The sequence below is a fragment of the Phlebotomus papatasi genome, chromosome 1, assembly GCF_024763615.1.
Source record: "Phlebotomus papatasi isolate M1 chromosome 1, Ppap_2.1, whole genome shotgun sequence".
NCBI classification, from domain to species: Eukaryota; Metazoa; Arthropoda; class Insecta; order Diptera; family Psychodidae; genus Phlebotomus; species Phlebotomus papatasi.
This window is the reverse complement of record NC_077222.1, coordinates 91,813,589-91,833,071: the sequence shown is the minus strand read 5'-3', so window position 1 is coordinate 91,833,071 and position 19,483 is coordinate 91,813,589. Positions and strand designations below refer to the sequence as shown.

The following is a 19,483-nucleotide window of genomic DNA, read 5'->3' as shown; positions in this document are numbered from 1 at the left end:
AGTGAATTTCAAATCCCCCTAAATGCCCATAAACGTGTTGACGGAGCAATCAGAGCGATGGGAATCCATCATGACACGATTGTTCTTGGGGTGTGTGCCGACAGAGACCTTAAGACATCGTCCCAGAAGCTTTATAAATTACGTGTAAAGTGACTCCATTGTCTGGAGTGTCGAGAATTTGAGGGAAAATGCCAAGATATTAAGGGTTGATAACCTAGGACTTACAGGGTTGTCTGGGAATTTGAAATTGATTTGCCAAAAATAAATTTGCTGTCTCTGCGTCTTTCAATAATGACAGCCTAAAAGTGGCCAATGAAAATTAGGATTAATAAAGGATCAACTGAGAGAAGTATTTATTAAGGTATTCAAAATTATAAGATGTTTCATTGATCTGTTACTCAATCATTTCAGTCTATTTCAATTCAGAATATTTATTTAATTTCATGATCAAATCTTGAATTTATGACTTGCACACTTTCTTTTTTATTTTTCGATTTTTTTTTCAAATTTGACAAATTAATGTTTCTGCTAAAATTAAACAATAAAAACATTTTTCAAAACTTTAACAAACTTTTATAACATTTTATTTTTTTTTAACCGTTAGACTTACTTCGGTGCCGATCAATAGCTCTGATCAACTGATCGGCGTGGACCAGTAGCTCTGATCAGTTGATCGGCAGCCATAGTGAACCGTAAGTGGCAGACCTGAGCAGACCTATTTAATCCCTGCATAATTAATTTAGTTTTATAATGAACTTAAGTCCCAAGGAGTGAATTGTTAGATGTCTTATTTACCAGGTGCCCTTCTTGTACAACGATCTCCCACGGAACCTGAGAACCCACTGTGCAAGTAGATTCTTCTTTGACATGCTTTATAAAAAGACACCTTTGGCGTACCTACGTATCTGCGCCTTCCCGAAAGTTCCCAATATACGTTCCGTCGTTCGACACTAAAGTATCCTGTCTTCGAGATATCTTTTAATCTTAATTGCGATATTGAGGTATTGGTTTACCAGATTTTACCAGGCCGTTTGCCTTTTTTACCGACTAATGTACAAGGTAGGCTTGTATGACATAGGCCATCGCTATCATCGTAAAAAAGTTTAACCCGTCGAATACCTTCTTTCCAGGTATCCGCTTCGCTCGAAGCGGATTGTGATTTGGGAGCCCTAAGCGCATGACGTTTCTGCTATAGAGCTCTGTCCTGGCCCCTTTAGCTCCCCCATATCTAAACGATCTAGACGAATCCCAGTGTCAGCAACACATGCCTTTTTGGCCAAGCTGACACTAATCTCTCAATATGCTCCTGTTGCTCACTGTAGCTAAGTCGGCGGCAGACGCAACCAAGTATTATTTGAGGAGAAATATATGAATTGAATTAAACAAATTAAATAATCTTAAATAATGAAAAACAATAAATTCTAACTGAAGGTTTGCCCAAGTTCCCGATTGTCTTGAAATCCAAAATTTTAATACTAAAATTTACAAAATCTAATGGATCATTTAGCTTTATGGCCACTACACTAGAGAAATTTATGTCCATATTAAAGCAAATTTCTGATGCTTGTGTAGGAAAAACTGTCAAATAAAGACATAAATTTCTCTAGTGTGTAGACAGCTTTAATGATCTGATAATGATAAACCTTGAGTTTGAAACCCTTAACCGACAAACTCTAATAGCTTAATATTGATATTCACATTAAGAAACAATTTTCAATGAAAGTTGAAATTGAAATTTAATAATTTGAAAAATATGGCAAAGCGTTTAAACATTGCACAATGCTCGAACTTACAAGATAGATCTCTCTGGGAATTGTCTTTAGCTCAATTTTTGTTTAACCTTTTAGGGACATAAGGGACACCGGTGTCCCTAAATCAAAAATGAGTTTTTTGACTATAGAAAGTTATTTTGTCCTCTAAATAATCCGAAAAAATAGTTTTTTATTTAATTTTTGGGACACCGGTGCCTCATTCGTTCTTAAAGGGTTAAACTGCTCCGTAAATTACCAGAAGACCATCTTAAAGCTTGGAATTGATAAGAAAATACGAGTTATTGAATGATTCGACTTTCAAAAATTCAGAATTGTGATTGTTCCTGTGATAGGAGTTCATGGACGAAATCAACTTAGTCAAAACAAATTACGGTATTACGAAATATTCACTTGGGCTACCCCTAAAATATGTCAAAAATGAAAAAAATCGTTGGGAGAAAGAAGTGGGTAAAGGAGCATAGACTCTTCTAAACAATATTTATAGACCTAAGGGAGAGTCACTATAGACCGAAAGATGATATCTCCTACCGTTGAGCTTCTATTTTAAAAAATATATTTGATCAATAAATACTATTCGAACAAAACAAATAATTTACGGGTACTTTACCGATTAATTTATCGATTGAAACCGATGCAACCGGATTGAAAACTGGTGGCTATTTTCCTCCTTGGAAAAATATCTGAACTCTGGAGTCTGGACCGCCCTAGGACATACTATCCCACACCAAGAAGGTGCAAAGTGTCCAAAAGAGTTCTCTGAGGGAGCAACCTAGAGTCATGACGACAGGAGGCACAACTTCCGTTATATACCACGCCACCCTCATTCCAGCCAGATTTGATTAGAACAGAAATATCCAAGGTATGCATGGGGCTAGGGATCTCCATGTGGTCGAAGAGCAAGAACTGTAGGAAAAGCAAGATTACCGTAGATGCGGGTAAGTTTGTCCTCCGTCAATGACTTTGACCCCCTCCTGTCCGTAAGGTTCTGTTCAATTCTAGCACTTAAGGATGATCTTTACTGATGCGATTTACCATGTCTGATCGGTGATGACCATTTTCAACACATTAGAATGATAGAAAAGTTTACGAGCAGTAGGGAGACAAAGTCACCTGCATCTACGGCACCAACCGAAGAAGTTTGCCAGAAGTCCAGGAGGTTGTGCCTACAAAAGAAAAGTTATTTCACCCGACTGGGTGTTGGACTACTGTCACCTCTGGAGAAACCTCAGTATCCGGAATATTTTTTTGCTAGACGTGAACAGCGTGAAAAGGAATACGCTGAATGGTGGGGAAAACTTGCATTAAACCCTCTGCTATACGGGCTTCAGACTTAAGGCTTAGCCATATGGCCTAACTTCTCTTATTTATTATCAGTCAAGATTTTTTGAGAAAATATGACTTAGGATTGAATATTATGGATAAATGATCTGGTTAATTCTGAAAAATCAATAAAATTGGTTACTTTGAAAATTTGAGACCTTCGGAAACTGGGTTAAACCTCAGGTCTGAAGTCGGCACTGCCGAAGCTCACCATTAATGCAATGTATAAAGTGAATATCTAGCAAGTTGTACCACTAAATTACCTGGTTTTTCTTTGGAAAAAAAGAGAGCTTCAAGACCTTTCGAAAATATGCAAATTTAAGTAAATCGGTTGAGAAATAGGTCATCCAGCATTACTCAACTTTAACCATAGCAAAAGTTCAAAATGGCGAATTTTCCGGTCACATATAATGGACAAAATGTTCACCTGGGCTACCACCAAAACTTATTCGAAAATGTAATAAATCGTATGAGCCTTCCGTTCTGGGGAAAAAGTGAAAAAACGTCTCTCGATAAGATCTTTAGACTGGGGGGGGGGGGTCACCGATGACTGGAAAGTGGTATCTCTTGCGATTTGGCCTCTAACCCGGTAACAACTTGAAAAAAAAAAGATTATATACTGACCTCTCTCTTTTAAAATATTACTCTTTTATATTAAAAATTTTATCCTCGGTTAATTAACCCATTCCTTACCATGGTATTATACATCATACGCAAATTGAATGACTTTAGATGATTTATTCCTGGGCAATTGATATTCGAATTTCTGTCGGGAATGGATTTTTAGTTACTTTAGTCCTTCAATTACTTGGATAAAATAGCCCGACAGATATGCAAATACATTTTGTCGTTCTTTTCTTGATTCGCGTGAAGTCATGCAAAAATTTTGCTCAAAATGGCGGACGGAAAATTCGACATCCCGTCGAATTTGTTAAAATTGTCCTTCATCCTCTTTCCTGATTTGAATTCTGGTTGCCAATGTGTTTTCTTGGATAGTTATCTAAATCAATAGAGTTTGTAATGAATTAATGTACAGAATTTAAATTCAGTGACCGTTAAGACGCGTGTTTGAGGGCGGCTCCCTGCGCCTCCATAATGGATAAAAAAATTTCCAATATAATCCCAAAATATGAACAGTCTATCTCAAGTAATTCTGGTATATTGACTTTCTTTAAATTAATATTTTTTTATATAAATTGTCTTTTAAAAGATTACCAAAATTTTTATTCAAAATAATTGTTATTCAATCTTTCAAATTTTGCAATTGCAAACCCCTTCAGCAAAAACGTGAAAGAGTTTCCAAGAAAACTCTATTCAATTTTCTAATATTTTGGCAAATGTTATTCCACTGAAAAGATGTAATTTGGAAGCAAATAGTATGATATTAAGATGCAAGAAAAATCCATTGTCCTCGTCCAGGGATCTGTTTCTTAACCAGGCATCTCCATATTGTAGTCGCAGAAAGACCATTAAAATATAATTTTATCCATGTCTCTCAAAAGAATCATCTCGCGAAGGAATTTAATTAAAGCTGCAGATAATTGGACAGAAAATACACTGCACAGATGAGTAATGTAATTTTTGCATTTGAATTGGGCGACTGCCAGGATGAAAGGGAAAATGTGCGAGATACTTTAATTAGAGGATAAATGTTCAGCAGCTATTAATTCGCCAAATGCACTTCGCTTTCTGCAAGTAAATCAATCTGGATTTGAGAATGGAGATTTTTACGTGGGAGTGTGATAAAATTAATTTGCTCAAATTAGATTTATCGTTCTAAAAAGCGCAACGATAAATTCTAGAGGATTTGTGGGTATAGTGCGAAAGTTCGACAGACAGAAATAAAGAAGCACCTGACAGCACTTTAAGGGTAGCAAGGTGTATTTTACAGTAGAAAATGAAGAGGACATTTGGGGTGGCAGCATAAACATTCAACAGGAGTGCAAAGGAGTTTGGGCACTTGGCACAAAATCCCAACGAGCCTGTATTTAGTGGTGGGTAAATATTTAGCCATCCGACGAATTGGGCAGGATGCTAGGTTTGGGGATCCCAACCCACGTGTTGGCAATGGAATATCTTACACTTCTATATGATTGTACAGAACACGTTCATGGGCATGAAAGCTCAGCATAATCACGCGCGTCGCGAGCACCAACAAGACAAACAAGTATCAATCTTTTGCTACATAGAATATTAAAATGGGATTAATTGACGACACTCTGGCAAATTAAATTTCTTCCACGTGTTGTCAGTACATAATTGCGCAAAATTTTTCCAGGATCTGGGATGGAAAATTACGCATCTCATCTTTTGCAGGTACCTCCAGAACAACAACATCTCAATCACAAGGCCTCTTCTGAATTTCACAAACCTCCTGTATCTGTAAGTATTGGAAAAACATCAGATTTTCCGTAAATACACCATTATGGGCCAATTAGAAATTGTTTGCAGACAAATATTTAACGTTCAGCGTTTAAATTCAATTATAAATCTGGTTTTGATCAAATATTAGGAATACTTGAACGTTTTACAAATAATTTTAATTATATCAAACAGAAAATTAGAGAAAATACGTTTTTTAGCCTTCGAAACCCATACAGGGGAACTGTGTAAAATTTCGGACATATTGCATTCAAAGCTCCAAAGACCAATGTATTGTTATGAATTAAAAATTTCAGTTACTTTTTTCCAAAAGTGTTGTTTGGAACCTTAAAAGCCTTGAAAAAGAACTTATATAATTTGTTTCCTCAAAAAGTATTCCTAGTATATTTATTATTTAATGAAAATATAGACACTTCTTTGTATGCTATATATCGGACATCAAGTTTCGCGAATTCCGTTACCCTTATTGTGATGCTCCCTGTGTTTTTGGCATTGTACAATATCTAGAACTTAAAAAAAAATAATCAAATTTTCAAAAATAAAATGTTCGATGTTGAAAGATGTCCGAAATTGAGCACAATTCATTAATCACCATCAATCATACTCATTAATCATCGGGTATTTGATAATCTGTTTAAGTTGAGTCGAAACAGGGACACAAGGGGTAAGGAAATTTTCAAATCGTTTGCGGCTAAAGCTGTGCCTATGTAATAGCAAATTTCCGAAAATAAAACTGAAAATTCCATTTTAATATTAAATTTTACAATTCATTTCCTAAATAAAAAAAATTGAAATATTTTTAGGAGTCTTGTAAAAATAAAAATAAAAATAAAATACCGTGAGAGCATTATTCACCACCATTATTCTCTACAATATCTGCCTCTGGTAGTCTGTGATAAAATCTGACCTCGCCATAAAAAATTCTAGACGACAGTTTTCAAAAGCAACAATAAAAAATAGTTAGAAAACATTAATTTTTAAAATTGAGTAATCTTGCAAAAGATTTTTGTAGACTTCGAGGAGTATTTTATTCAAATTTGAAGAATAATCAACTTTGACCAAAAAGAAAATAATTGTAAAAACTAAATAATACCAAAAATAGAAAAAAAAACAATTTCATTTATTAAATCATTTTAAAACATTATATAACGTGCGTTTTTCGGTTATTGATATTTGAAGTATGAACTGATGTCTGAAGTTAGTCTCAAATCGGTTATAGCATCTCCGAGGGCTATGTGATGAATATGTGTTTGTGTGAGTATCGTCTTTTCCCGTTCGAGGTGATAAAATGTGATCCCCTCTCAACTGGAGGGCAGTCTGGAATGGATGGGCAAGCAGATAGGAGCTCAGCTCCAAGTGGTGATTTTATCTAATTAAATCTAAATTTCCCCAGTAATTCCCGGGGAATAAGTCCCGTAAAGTGAAAGTGAGTGACCGGCAGAGCTTGAGGAGAAACGGAAGAAATGTCTCCTAACCACACTCGGCATCGGACAAGAGTTCCCACGGAGGGAATCCTTTTGAGCGGAGGAGAAGGCTTCAGGAGTCTCAGTTCGGCACATCGGGGTTTCCTGATTTCTGAGGAGAGCTCATTGAATCTTATGGGCTTATCTGAATCACCACCGGCGCAAGAAATGCAACGTAGATCAGCGAAAGCAGCGGAGAAACGGTATAGCGTTGTCCGGACTTCACTATCGCGCCCACCACCAGTCTCAATCATCGGTGAGAAGAGAAGTTGGATATCACCGAGATCTTTCTAAACTCCGGAGTTCAACACCAGCCAACTATTCTCCAAGCCGGACAAGAAAATCTTGAGTACCCTTTATCTGTTAATTGTTAAATGTCACTTAACCTCAATAAGATGGTATTATATATGGGCCTATAAAGTAAATATTCCTATTTGGTCATTATGGCATAGCTCTCACCATTGGAGTTTAAGAAAATGGGGAAAGTGGGAGATATAAATGCTTAAAAGCCCGTCCTTACAAAGGAATAAATTTGTGATCCAATAGTATCTGAAAAGGTGGTTCTTATTCTGAGGTGAAAGGGGGGGGAGATTGGAAATTGAAATTGTGGAACTGAGAATTTGAAGGAGAAGATTTGTCGGAAAAGTGAGTATTCTTCTTCGGGAAAATTCAACTATACCAGATATTCGGCCTTAACCTTAATAATTATTTGTAGAAAAAATGTATTTTTCGATGCATTTTAAATCCATAAAACTTTCTAATCAAATCTTAGTCTCTGATTGGCTTAAACTTTTAAAGCTTTTAAGCTCTAACCCTTTAAGTTTAAGGAAGAGAAAGTAAAAAATTATGAACTAGAAAAATCTTTTTTTTTCTGACTTTTTAGAACAAAAAACAATTTAAATACTGGTAGGAAAAAATGTTTTTGAATCTTTATGGTAACACGCAATAGTCCCAATCGTTCTTATAGGGATAACTAATCTGCGAACGTGTTAGGACTGCAAGTTCTTCTTCTTTTGGGACACTTATACCGCGAAAGAGGCCCTGGCCAAGTAGAGCAATAGTTGCCTTATAGAACCTTAAGGCTTGACTTGAGAATTAGCCGAGAGACGGCTTAGCGTAATTATATTCGAAATAATGATTAAACTACATTTCCATAATTTTCTATTAAGTCGTCTCTCGGCTTAAGTCCTAAGTGTGTCTAGGGCATAAAACCCTTAAGAATTCGCCACTTTACTTGTAATAGTCTCACTGACAGAACCAAAAGTTCCTTTAAAGTTCTTTTATTTTAGTTCTATAACGTCTTACTTAGAGTATTCTTCAAGACTAAGGGATGGCAAAGCATCCTAGGTTTTATGAAGTGCTCGAACCTACTCAAACAAATTAAACCGATTCATAAATCATTCAAAAAATTCTCCAAAATAATTTTAAGAGTAATAGAATTGATTTTCGGACAAATACTTATCATCTTATCCGTTTCATTACCGGTTCATAACCGATTTGAACCGATTTATAAATCACTCAAAATATTGTCCAAAATACGGCGACAGACGCATGGTAAGGGGGGAAATGTAAAGCTTGAAAAAAATTATTATTATTATACATCTCAGAGGAGTAATATAATTAAACTTTGAATAAGAATTAGTTACCGGTTATCAACTTTCATTACCGACTTAAAACCAATTGGAATTGGTTCAGTTTTATCGAAAATTCCAAGGCCTTTCAAATGAGCTGATATGTATATGATAGCATTCGAATAAGAAATGCAATCTCAAGAGTCTTTTTAATCTTTAACCTTGAAAAATTATTATTAGACAGAGACAACAAGTTTAAAATTAATTCAAATCGTATTAAAATAATTTCTTGAATTATTACAGATTCAACTTCATTTCTATTAAGTCTTTTATTAGGCTTTCAGTGATCAAATAAAAATCTGGATAAAATTTGATTTAGTTAAGACTTATTTAGATGTAATAAAATATTTATAAGTGCGATAAAATATTTTAAACCCATACTGCTCTCTGATTGTCCAATGCTCTGAATACTTTAAGGTCCTAGCCAATCAGAAAATGCGATAAATGTTGATTTTGTATTAATGCGATTCATTGTATAACTTCTTAACGATTTTCTAATTTATTTTTTAAAATTATTGCATTTATTTTGAAAGGAATCTGGATGGTATTCCCAATGAAAACATAAAGTTTGATGCTGTATCGAGCTTAATAACACTCAAATCAATTGTCTTCACAAAATTTTACTACTGTGGAAATGTTCCTCATGTTAAGAACTGCAAACCAAACACAGATGGTATCTCCACTCTTGAGGATCTCCTGTCAAAGCCAGTGCTGAGATATTCGGCCTGGTTGATGGCTTTGGTAACTTGCATGGGCAATGGTTTGGTTCTCTGGGGCAGATTTGCTCTCAGGGACGAGAATAGGGCTGTCTCAATGGTCATACGAAACCTGGCTGTGGCTGATATGCTAATGGGATTCTACCTTGTTATCATCAGCATCCAGGACTTCAGATACAGAAACCGAGTAAGTGAAATGTTCCTTCTGAAAATGCCCTTAAATACCTTTGATGAATGATGATGCTCTAAAAAGTCCATAAATCTTAATTAAGTTGCGGCTTTTGATGGAGGCCTCTTTCTCACAGAGTCCCAATTTTTAGAGCCTCCTTTCGACGAGAACTTTTGCCATATATTTTTCCCGCGAAAATTTTCGCAAGAGGAAGTCTTCTGGACCAAAGTACAAGTATATAATTAGTTTTTACTGCTTTTTCTCACTCTCGCAAAGAATTAAAGCTAATTGATAAGGACGTCTCAAGGGAAAAACACCCTCAAAGTGTCTCACGCAATAATATTGTGCAGGATACTTTCCCCATAGAATTGTTGTGCATCATCATTTTATCGATTTTATTGTAATTCTCTGCAGAAAATTTGCGCTAAAATCCTCAAACTGTTTGTACTTCATGTGAGAACTAAATTGATTGCAGAGGGAATTAAATGGCTAGTGACATTTCCGTGAACAAGTGGGATTAATTTACAGTAAATACTTCAAATCTATTTGTCTGTTCTAATCCTTTTACCCGCACCATGTGCTAGTATCATGAAGTTGCACAGGATTGGGCATCTTCCTGGAACTGTACTCTTGCTGGACTACTGGCCATGACGTCGTCGGAAGTCTCAATGTTGATTCTGGCTTTTATGTCTGTGGAGAGATTTCTCTTGATAGCAGATCCCTTCGGAGGACATCGTCGACTGGATTCCAGGAATGTCCTGACGTCGATGATTGCCATTTGGACTGTTGGAGGAACTATTGCCATTATCCCAGTCATACACTGGAGATCCAGCACCAGATTCTACGGAACTTATTCAGGAACGTGCTTCCCTCTTCATGTTCAGGAGCGCTTCCCCCTTGGATGGCAATATTCGGCATTTGTCTTCCTCGGCGTCAATTTGTCCCTCCTAATGCTAATCGCCAGCCTCTACACGGCGCTCCTTGTATCCATCTGGAGGACTCGAAGAGCAACTCCTTTAGCTGTGCTAGATTGTGAATTTGCCATCAGGTGAGTCTTATCATTTTCAGCTACTTGTCTTCAATTAATTAAACGCCAATTAATTAATAGCTAGACAGATAAGAGTTTGAATATTTATTACAATCAGTTGAATGATTTATCAAATCACTAAAGGGGGGCTTTCTTACCCCATTAATTTTGAATTAGTTTTCACGAGAATTTGACTAAAGCGTCATAAACACCGTATAAACAGAATTTGAAATTACTAATTCTCTGTATTAGATGAAATTCTTAACAATATCACAATCCGATCAATACCAAACTTAAGGTCCACTAACCCACCTGGCCCGAGTTATAAGGATCCAAAAAATTTCTTAAAATGGCCTTAACTAATAATATTAATAATAATAATATCGCTCATATAATTATCTCAATTAAGTAGGGTAAAGTGATATAATTTGGAATTAGTGTTACAAATTGGGCAATTCGCCGGTACAAGTTGGACGTGGCTTTTTTCTTGATAAATACAGTACAAAATTTGTTTTAAAGCACAAGGAACCAAATTATAAAACTAAAGCATTAAAAATATACAAATAAAAATGAAGTACTAAATTTATCAAGACAAAAAGCCCTGTTGAAATTGTACCATTGTCCAACTTGTACCACTTTATCCTATGTCAATAAAAACAATTTAATTCTTTTCTATTTGTATGAGCATTATGCCCAACGCACAATAACTTTTGTTTGTAAACATGTTTTCAAAATTTCCCATGAGAATGAGCGAGATGACTAGATCTAGATCTCACTCACTCTCATTGAAATGTCAAAAACATGTTTTCAAAATTTCCCATGAGAATGAGCAAGATGACTAGATCTAGATATCACTCACTCTTATTGAAATGTCAAAAACATGTTTACTAAACAAAAATTATTGTGCATTGGGCATTATTATAAACATCGAAACACACATATTTTTACCTTTTAAAATATGTTTTTTTTATGAGTTAGCTCTTTGTCATTCTAAATGATGCGCAAATTTTCATGAAATTAGAATGACAAGGGATCAACTTGCTTGAGTTAGTCCCGTTTCACAAAAATCTGAACGATAAATCTATTTTGTGCCCCTTGACTTCAAACAACACCTCGCAAGCAATCATAAAGAGTGAAATTTTGAAAAACTTTTCTAATAACGAAATTTATTGACTCATATCATCTGAAATTTTATTAAATTCTCTGTCTGAGTGCATTAAAACCTCATAATCGCCAAAAAGTGAGTTGGCCCCTTGTAATTTCCAAGGAGCGATATATTTCTGATTCATATCCCTGTACATAGATTATGTACAATAATAGGGCTGAACTCTGATTCTAATTGTCAGAATGGTCAGAATTTAAAAAGAGAGGGAATTTTGGAAAGCTCTCATGAAATGCCACTTCCCTTTTGACATCGGAAGTTCGTAAAACCACCTTTAGGTGCTCTATTATTTAAAAAAAAATCAATTTTCTAAGTTAAATAACTTAAAAAATCCATTGTGCCTCGGGCTGAAATTTTAGTATATTGTAGCCGCAGATTACGCCTATCGAACAAAAAAATACTTAAGTCGATCGATAACCCCTGACCCGAGCTATAAGGGGTCAAAGTTCGAAAATTGACCGGCCTCTACCTCCGGTTCTAATTAACATTTTGAGCTAATATTTGGTTTTTTGGTTGTGTCTCGATGAACGCTTTCAGATGGAAGTTCAAAAAGTCACCACAGATGGTGCTGTGATACCGTCAAAATTCAAACTCATTTTCCTTAAAAACGCTATTGGGAATTATGATCAAATTTTAGAGTGATATAGTCTAGGCCACGAAGTTTACAAAAAGTGATCAACAATAGGGAAAACCGGAAGTCGTCGGGAAGAGATAATCACTCAGGGAAACACATCAACTATCATCAGAGCTTTCGGCTCGGTCTCCAAGCCTTCATCAGTGGCTAGAGCAAAAAGTGGCGTAGATACGCTGTTGTTACAATAAAACCGAAGATACACTAGAGTCTCTCAAATTCGGGCATTTGCGACCAAATTGTCACCTGATTTAGAGAGAAATTCGGGCGTCAATTTTTTTGAAATACAACGATTTTTTGTTCATCTGCATATTCATATTAATTTTACGTACTCATATTTATTGTAATTTTCATGAAAACCCCCCTTCAATAATACAAAATCACATCATAAATAAAACAGACCATGGCAAAGTTGAGCATATTTGCTTCATTCGATAACTTGAAAAATGTTGGCCAACTTTTTCCAAATTTAACTGCTGCCCGAATTAAAAAATAGCCTGATCTTAAATGATCCGAATTAGCGAGAGTTACTATATGAGGGGCCAAAGTTCACGAAATTCATACCGCCACATCTCCGGTTGTATCTGACCGATTTTGACGAGTGAGAGCGCAAATTAAAGGTTTCACAAAGCGCTACAATTTTCTAAAACATTTGAACTTCGTAGAACGAACTCTAGGGGCACCACAGTCGAAAAAAATTTCATGTTACATAAACTGAATTATCTCGACTCTGTTCAACCGATTTTGTTGATTATTTCGACATAATTGTAGAGGACATTTATATCTATATTTCGTCCAAACATTTTTTTTTTGCTCAGATTATATGCCGTCTGTCCGATTTTTTCAGTTTAGTGTAAAAAAAATATTTTTTCCCCACAATAACGCTGCGAAAGTACGCAGATGCAAATACGACCGCTTTTTTCGATTACGTTATTTAAAATAAGGTTTAAAAGAAAATCCTTACAAAATTCTATCATTCTTTGATATTACTTTAGTTCGTCATATGGACAAAATGCTCGCTGTTGTCAAAAAACATGTTCCAAAACAAACAAAAAATGAATTATCTCGGCTACCTAGAAACGCTAGAAACCGATAAGATCAAGTTATGGGGCAAAATTATAGGGGGTATTGTGGTCTATATTCCACTATCATCTTCCTGTCAGTTCATTTACATCCTAAATATTTTGATTTAAATATAAAGTTTGCAATTTTTCAGAAATTTGATTCAAAATTACTGTAAAATATCTCTCATTTTTAGTTCCAAATCGAATTTGCATGCAATCCGAGTTTGGTCACGTTAAGAATCTCACCTACAATATAAGCTTATCTAGGCTTATCACTATCTTTTATTGTATTTTGTTGTATTTTATTGTATTTTATTTATAATAATCTCCAATGATATTTTGTAAAATTCACATTATCGATGGTTCACGTTCACATATAGGTTCACGTAGTATTTAATAAATTTATAGAATGTGGCATTGCTTTCTTCATTAAGAAAAGCATCTAGCAATCAAACAATAAGCTCTTTGTTCTCTTTTATTAAGATCCATTTAAGAGACAACAATTCCACAAAATAATTGTCCAATTAAGACACAAAATACTTGGCAAAATTACCGTAAATTATCTGCAGAAAATAATAAAACGCGAAATTTCTCACATTCCATCTTTTTCTGCGGCCAATCAATCACACTCTCCCTGATTCTTTGGTCCCCAAATGGAAAGATGAATTGAGGTCAGATAAGTCCCAATTGAGGACAATTTGACACACTTTCTGCTCCGCAGGTTTTTCTTCATCGTCCTCACAGATGCCACCTGCTGGGCCCCAATCATCGCCCTCAAGATACTCGCATTTCTCAGCTATGAAATCTCAGGTGAGTCACTCATTGAGCTTTTTTACGACCGCCACAGAACTTCTGCAATTCACTGGCCTGCATTCAGACGCTGGCAATTGCTTCAAAAATTGTAAAGGGCAATTAAAATGATGCAGAAAAGTTATTACACGGGAAGAAAATAAAATTGAGGAATTAAAAAAATTTTCCCACGCCGGGAATCGAACCCGGGCCTCCTGGGTGAGAGCCAGGTATCCTAACCACTAGACAACGTGGGATATACGAGTGATACGCTCTGGTCGAAGACTTGCTATATGGAGGGGAATTCGGACAGTTCTGCATACTTGTAGGGGTTTTATGGGTGTTTTGAATTTCAATTAAAATCTCAACGATTTTAATATAATTTGTGATTGGATTTTCAGCCGATATCTATGCCTGGATTGTCATCTTCATCCTACCACTGAATTCTGCGGTGAATCCTCTGTTGTACACCTTTACAACTCCGCGGTATCGGGATAAGATTGGTATCAAGAGCTGGCCGATTATCTTCAAGTGTCGCCGGCATGAGCGGGAAGCAGGTGTTGTAGGCGAGGGAACAGCCAATGGATTGACCAACTCCAATCCAGGTAGGATTCCCAGTCATTATTAATTCATTTTCAACCACTTTTTCCTAGTGGGGTGATGGGCTAAGGCTCCTTTCTTTTGTTTTTTTTGCGGTCATTAGGAGATACTCTCCCTTCGAACGTTCATGTCTTCGAATAATGTGAATTTTCTTTTAGTTTTCCTAAGAGACTTACACATTTCTATTAAATATTAGTTGGCTTATCATCAATTGTTGATAATTTAGTGTAAATTCCTTACGAAAAACAAAAGAAATTCACATTATTCGAAGGCATGAACGTTCAAAGGGAGAGCACTTTCCCCTAATAAGGCGAAACAGGGTACAAGCTTGAGGTCGCCGGGCCTCCTTTTGTATCCCTATAGGGAATACTTTCCTGTATAGGGGAGGGTGGGGCAGTTCACCCCTAAATTGAATGGATTTTGAGACCATTTTGCAAAAAGATGATAAACAGAAGTAAAACTTTGTATATTCTGTGAATTACAGTTGGGTTTAGGGTTAATAAAAATAATAATAATAATCTTTCAATTTCATTAGTCTAATGTGGAGAAATTTATTTCACTTGAAAGTCAGAATGTGTGAAACTCCCCCATTGCGGGGCAATTTCAAGATAAATATGAGGCAATTTTTGAGAAAGATAAAACGTGTTTATAGGGAACTTGCGATACCAGAATTGATTAAAATTACTATTTTGAAGTCTTCTAAGACTCTAATGGCCTCTACACATTGGGAGCAATTTTTGTCAAAAAATGCTCTTTTGAAGTAAATTCCCTGCAGCAGGGGGACACGTCAAATTTCTGTCAAAAACGCAATTTTTGACGAAAATTGCTCCCAATGTGTAGACGCCTTAAAACAGAGGTGTGCAAGAAACCGTTGAAACCGAATGAACGTCAAAATAAGTTTGTTATAGTAGCCCCGTCAAATCATTTTGCTCTACCTGCCGATTTTACTCGGAGATTTTTTGAATTTTAACGGTATATTCTAGTACATTCAGAGAAAATCTGTAGATTTTCGGCAGAATTTCTCCCTAGAAAATCTGCATAACCTCCATTACTTCACAAAAATATTGTTGATTTATGAAGAAACTGTAGAAGTTATAAAGAAAATGGTATGCTCTGCTTAACAAGTATTACCGAGTACACATTTTAGATAAGTAAAAAGTTGCGAGCAAAAATACTAATTTCTTAAAAATCGCCAATGGAATGATACAAAAACACGAAATTTAGGTTGACATTCTGCTTAAAGTTTTCACTTCACTATTCTTTACTTATAACACGGCCCGTCAAATAATATCTGCAGATATCTTTAAGATTTCTGTAGAGAAAATCTACATCTCTACAGAATATCTGCAGATAATTCTGTAGATATTCTTACGAATTTTATTTGGGCTTGGGACAAAATTCGTCAGAATATTTCGGCAGATTTTCTGACGAATCTCTGACGAATTTCTGTAGATATTCTGCCGATTTTCTGTAGATTTTTTCTACATTCCAGACTTTCCAGACAAGATGTGTCAGAAGAGATGGAAAAATTTTTCACTGAAGTTTGCAAAATTCAATAGAGTTATTTTTTGTGATATCACGGTGTTTATATAAAATAAAGAATTCTGCGACGCCGTGTTACAAGTAGAGAAAAGTGAAGTGAAAACTTTAAGCAGAGTATCGACCTAAATTTCGTGTTTTTGTATCATTCCATGGGCGATTTTTAAAAAATTAGTATTTTTGCTCGCATCTTTTTACTTATTTAAAATGTTTAATCGGTAATGCTTGTTAAGCAGAACATACCATTTTCTTTATAACTCCTACAGTTTCTACATAAATCAACAATATTTTTGTGAAGTAATGGACACTATGCCGATTTTCTCGGCAGAAATTCTACCGAAAATCTGTAGATTTTCTGCGGAAATTCTGCCGAAAATCTACAGATTTTCTAGCAGAAATTCAGCAGAAAATCTGTAGATTTTCTGCGGAAATTCTGCCGAAAATCTACAGATTTTCTAGCAGAAATTCAGCAGAAAATCTACAGATTTTCTCTGAATATACTGGAATATATCGTTAAAATTCAAAAAACCTCAGAGTAAAATCGGCAGGTAGAATAATGATTTGACGGGGGCGTCGCAGAATTCTTTATTTTATATAAACACCGTGATATCACAAAAAATAACTCTATTGAATTTTGCAAACTTCAGTGAAAAATTTTTCCATCTCTTCTGAAACATCTTGTCTGGAAAGTCTGGAATGTAGAAAAAATCTACAGAAAATCGGCAGAATATCTACAGAAATTCGTCAGAGATTCGTCAGAAAATCTGCCGAAATATTCTGACGAATTTTGTCCCAAGCCCAAATAAAATTCGTAAGAATATCTACAGATATTATCTGCAGATATTCTGTAGAGGTGTAGATTTTCTCTACAGAAATCTTAAAGATATCTGCAGATATTATTTGACGGGGCGTTTTGACCATTGACGTACATGTTTCTTTTGACGTTAATTCGGTTTCAACGGTTTCTTGCACACCTCTGCCTTAAAACATAAAAATATAATCGAACAAGAACTTTATAACAGAATTTTAACACTAATTAATCATACAGAGAAAATAAAATATCGCCAAATTGAGCAATTTTCTTTAAATGTTTATACGAAGGAAATGTCTTTTGTAGTGCTAAGCTAATTCTGTACATTGTTGGATAATTATATCGCCTTAGAACATGTCCTTTTTAGTATAACAGTTTTACAATAATATTTTAAAGTCTTGAATTTTCATAATACTAAAAAAAATTACAATATCTTGCTTAAAACATTCTGAAAAGATATTATAACAATTAAATTCATCATTTTTAAGCACTTAAGAAACGCTGAAAGATTATTTTTATGAACTTTTAGGATATACTACTTCCCATAATTTCGAACTTTATGGACAAAAACAGCCACAAAACGTTTTCAATAATCATTTTAAGCTAATATTGATTAAAAAAGTAAATTGTTAGACACTGGAAACTTCTCCGTGTGCTTGCATGAACTACCCCTCACGCACTTTCGGAACTCAAATCAAAATTGTCAGAATCGTCTTAGAATTAATTCAACGCTAAATGCCTTATAATAATCACAAAACCACTGGTAATTTAATGCAATTATGTTACTTCGATAGATAAGTGCAATAGTTCAGAAATTGTTGAAAATAAAACATTACAAAAAGTTTCATTTTAATGCAGTTTTATAAAATCAATTACAGAATTCAAACGAGAAGCTTCACGAAATTAATTATTTTTATGAAAATGAGTCTCAGTTAACTCTTCAATAACATAAAGATTTTATCCAATTCCTTTCAAAGGGATAAGAATATGCAAAAATTGAAATTGCCCCGTCGTTAAACTGCCCCACCCTCCCCTACTTTTTTTACGCAAGGGGTAACTCATTTCGAGGAAATCGAACCAATCTAGCCAGGCCAGGAAACTTCTGGGAACTCGGGGAACGGGGAACCCAGGAAAGCGATACATTTTTCCAGGGACTCACGGGTAACCCGGGGAACGCATACATTTTTCAAAAAAATCACGAGAAACCCAGACAACCCATGAATTCTTTAAGGAACCCTGGGAACCTCCTATATTTTTCAGGGAACTCACGGGGAACCCAGAGGACCCATGCGTTCTTCAAGGAACCCGGGGATCCCATACACATTTTTCAAGGAAATCACGGGGAATTCGATGAACCTATAATTTTTTTCAGGCTTCCTGGAACTCGAGAAACTCTAATTGTCAATGAGTTACCCCTTTTTATTTCCAACATACAGTAGACTCTCGCAAATTCGGCTCTTTTAAGATCGGGCTACTTTTTAATTCGGGCAGCGGTTACATTTGTAAAAAGTTTGTTGTCATTTTTCAAGTTTGATTATGATTATCAAATGAATCAAATATACTCAAATTTGGCATGGTTTGTCTTAGTTTTGATGTGATTTTGCATTGTTGAGCGATCTTCATGCAATTTACGTTATATATGAGTATGTCAACTCAATATCTATATGCACATGAATAAAAAATCGTTGCATTTCAAAAAGTTTGTCGCCCGAATTTCTGTCTAATTCAGCTGACATTTCGGTCCTATATGCCCGAATTTGAGAGAGTCTACTGTACTCAATAGCATTTCTAAATAGGAATTAACAATTCTGCCACTTAGAAGGGCAGATCGCTTCACTGGGGCGCCTCGCAAAAGTAGGCGTGGGCCCCTAGGACGACCTGTACCCCGACAAAAAATTTCCTGAGGAGCCCGAAATGCTCCTCAATGTGGGTCAAGTGTTAGCAAGACCCGGTAATTTTCCTTACTCATTAGTTTCGGGCACGAAGAATGCTTTTGTATTTTCCCCTAATTATACCCAAATCCATTTGTGTCGTTCTCCCGAAGTATATCTCTAAATGTAAATATTTTCATTTCTTTCAGATGAGTCTCAGGGAAAGATTCTCCCGCTGCTCTACACGCCAAATACTGCAACACACAATTGGAAAATCTAACAGAAAACCCAGAAAACTCTGCCAAATCTCCAAACTACTAATCTAAGTGTTTTTTATCAGTGTTCTTCTCTGAATGTTTCATATTTAACAATTTCTCATTCATAAGTTAAAGAAAAAAAATAAGAACATTTTACACCGTCGTAAATTATACCAACAATTACAATGAATGTGATAATTTTTGGATGTTATTTATGCCAAATCTCTCTTGGACAATAAAAGGATTCTTCGAGAAAATATTGGTTTTTTCTTCTTGCAC

At 35.4% G+C, this 19,483-nt stretch overlaps 1 protein-coding gene and 2 non-coding genes across 3 annotated transcripts in view; 1 reads left to right on the top strand and 2 right to left on the bottom strand.

Moving 5' to 3' along the window:
- LOC129809740 (relaxin receptor 1) overlaps positions 1-19,461 on the top strand; it is a 59,173-nt gene extending 39,712 nt beyond the window's left edge. The window contains exons 10-15 of the mRNA XM_055859784.1: positions 5,409-5,474; positions 9,102-9,471; positions 10,038-10,501; positions 14,059-14,147; positions 14,528-14,731; positions 19,157-19,461. Coding sequence (XP_055715759.1) covers positions 5,409-5,474; positions 9,102-9,471; positions 10,038-10,501; positions 14,059-14,147; positions 14,528-14,731; positions 19,157-19,227 — 1,264 coding nt within the window. The 3' untranslated portion in view covers positions 19,228-19,461. The remainder of the gene's footprint in view (positions 1-5,408; positions 5,475-9,101; positions 9,472-10,037; positions 10,502-14,058; positions 14,148-14,527; positions 14,732-19,156) is intronic.
- Positions 14,312-14,383, bottom strand: Trnae-cuc (transfer RNA glutamic acid (anticodon CUC)). Its single transcript has one exon. It is a non-coding gene; the product is annotated as a tRNA-Glu (tRNA).
- Positions 18,897-19,058, bottom strand: LOC129800115 (U12 minor spliceosomal RNA). Its single transcript, XR_008751590.1, has one exon. It is a non-coding gene; the product is annotated as a U12 minor spliceosomal RNA (small nuclear RNA).
- Positions 19,462-19,483: the final 22 nt, after the last annotated feature.